Source organism: Alosa alosa, chromosome 7 (assembly GCF_017589495.1).
Source record: "Alosa alosa isolate M-15738 ecotype Scorff River chromosome 7, AALO_Geno_1.1, whole genome shotgun sequence".
Lineage (NCBI taxonomy): Eukaryota > Metazoa > Chordata > Actinopteri > Clupeiformes > Clupeidae > Alosa > Alosa alosa.
Genome location: NC_063195.1, coordinates 15,543,893 through 15,546,392, shown reverse-complemented (window position 1 = coordinate 15,546,392; position 2,500 = coordinate 15,543,893). Strand labels below are relative to the sequence as shown.

Genomic DNA, 2,500 nt, shown 5'->3' with positions numbered 1-2,500 from the left:
CGATTGGGTTAAATGCAGAGACCAAATTTCCCTCACGGGATCAAAAAAGTATATATACTATACTATGAGCAAACTTGCCCAGATAGCAAGAGGTTGGCGGACCACTGTCGCCACACTGGAGGCAGATCTGGCGGTCTGCTGACGCTTTGCTCATCGGTTTTTGGATGGTCGACTGGCTGGTTGTAACAATTTGCCACTTGTGGTCCAAACTCTTTTTTTTATTCAGTTATACTTGTATTAATTCATCATTTTAACATTTTGATATTTTGTGTCTTTCCGTAATATTCACAAGTTCAGTTTAAAGTGATGGTATATAACATTTTATGTTTTTAGTTTATTTTTAGTGTTTAGATTGCCTGTTTACCACCTGACCTGAGACCATAGATGTACTGTAGGCCTAAACCCCATCTTCCTGAGCCACACCCTCACCTTCACAATCATCTCTGGTGTTGTTGTTATGGTTCCTGAACCCTGCTGGACAGGTGCAGTTGTAGCTGCCAGGTGTGTTGACGCAGTTGCCATGTTGGCCACAAAGAGGAGGACTCCTACTACACTCATTCACATCTGCATCAGAACACACACACACACACACACACACACACACACACACACACACATTATTACAGTATCAACTTGTATAATATGCAGTATTACCAATTATGGTTACCAATATTATGATTATAGTATAGTACAGTGTATCATGGCTTACTGTAGCTTCACATGATATTTGTACAGTGTATAGTAAAAGTTAAGTGAAACTGTGTGTTTTAAAGACAGACTCTAGCACCCTTAAATCACCCTTAAATCCCCTCATGGCCTTTAAATGGCTTAAAATCAACTGTGTGTGATTAAAGTTAAAGAAAATTAAAGTGTCTGGATCCCTTCTCTCCCCACACACTGTTCACCTGCTACTGGCTGCTGCAGCTGACACGTTAGCTAGTTTGCCTGCCATTTTTTACGAAGAATTGTCCCATCTCCAAGTTCTCAGGATTGGTTCATCACCCTTATGACAATCATAGACCTCTGAAGTTTGCCTACAAAAGTACCTTAGAGCTGCCATCTTTGCCCATATAATGAGATCCAGGTGTTAATTGAAGCTAACTACCTACAGTATGGCAAGTTGCATTGCAAGTTAGCTCTAGAGTACTGTAGGAAAAACCAAAGTGTGCTGTCTTAACGTACCGGATATTACAGTATCCACTCAAAGACAGAGGACAAAAGTGTGTAGAGCAAAACTTCTACATTTTTCATCACCGCGAGAGTTTAAAAGGTGCGATAATACAAATCTCCATGTTATTTTCCCATAGGAAAAATCTCAAGATACCAGATCTCCGTATACGGGCAAAGATGGTAGCTTTTTTGTAAGCAGACTTCAGGGGTCTATAGGACTGCAGTTTGAATTTGCTTACTGAAGCTGTGATTGGGTCGACCGCAGATCCAAAGCAGAAATCTGTGGCAATGACATTGACTACCTGCTTTGCTCATGATGTCTTATATTTCATACGGACATGTTAACAACCTTAAAAACCTTTCATTGGAGGGTGCAGTTCAAAGAAATGTCCAGCCCGTTCAGCAAATAATGCTAAGGACCAGACCAGCAGCTGTAGCATTCAGCTTGGTGTCTAGCGGGCCTGAGTCACTCACTCACCTTCACAAGGGCCTTTTTCGTTGTTGTTAGAGTTCCTGAACCCTTCAAAACAGGTGCAGGTGTAGCTGCCAGGTGTGTTTGTGCAGTTACCATCCAGTCCACACGTTGGGAACACAGACTCACCACATTCATCTTTATCTGAGAAAAGAATATAAGAATATGTTAAACAAATGAACACAAGCACTCAAGCAAACTGTATGTCTCCTGACTTACAGCTGATCTATCTCCTCTGTGCATGGTGTGTTTGTCCACTCACTAGACTGGTGTGCAACAACATAGCACCTAGACAATCAAACTCTCTTTCAAAACACACTATGTTTTACACATAGATTTACATTTTTACACATTTGAATAGTCTTTGTCCCTGGTTTTGTGTCATCATGTTGTATTGTGTCGTGTGCAGCGGTTCATCCAACATCCTCACCTGTACACTCTACACCAGTCAAGACAAAGCCCTTATCACATTCATACTGTGGATAATCTCCCCGCCTTGAGATCTGTCCTGATTCTGTTACAAATTTGACACATGCCTGTTTAGTTTTAATTGTCTCAGATCATCTGTTCAATAGTAATCACTGTGGTAGTTCACAGTTGTGGTAGTTCAATCACTGTGGTAGTTCAATAGTAATCACTGTGGTAGTTCAATAGTAATCACTGTGGTGGTTTGAATTGAGGGTGGTAGTCTCTCCAGTATCCTTACCTACACATTTTCCATCATCTCCCATGACTTCATCATCACTGCATCCACCATCTCCACGTGCCGAGGCGTACATGTGCAGGTACAGACCTGTGATGTCAAACACACACACACACACACACACACACACACACACACACACACATGTACACGCA

General features: G+C 41.6%; 1 protein-coding gene across 2 annotated transcripts in view; it reads right to left on the bottom strand.

Annotated features, from left to right (window-relative positions):
- The window catches only part of LOC125297789 (adhesion G protein-coupled receptor E2-like), a 26,677-nt gene that overhangs the window by 20,362 nt on the left and 3,815 nt on the right, over positions 1-2,500 (bottom strand). Inside the window, exons 2-5 of one of the 2 annotated variants that reach the window (XM_048248268.1) lie at positions 2,349-2,435; positions 2,073-2,156; positions 1,649-1,786; positions 430-564 (exon numbers count right to left, since the gene is read on the bottom strand). In XM_048248268.1, coding sequence (XP_048104225.1) covers positions 430-564; positions 1,649-1,786; positions 2,073-2,156; positions 2,349-2,435 — 444 coding nt within the window. The remainder of the gene's footprint in view (positions 1-429; positions 565-1,648; positions 1,787-2,072; positions 2,157-2,348; positions 2,436-2,500) is intronic. The other variant, XM_048248269.1, reaches the window with a different exon arrangement.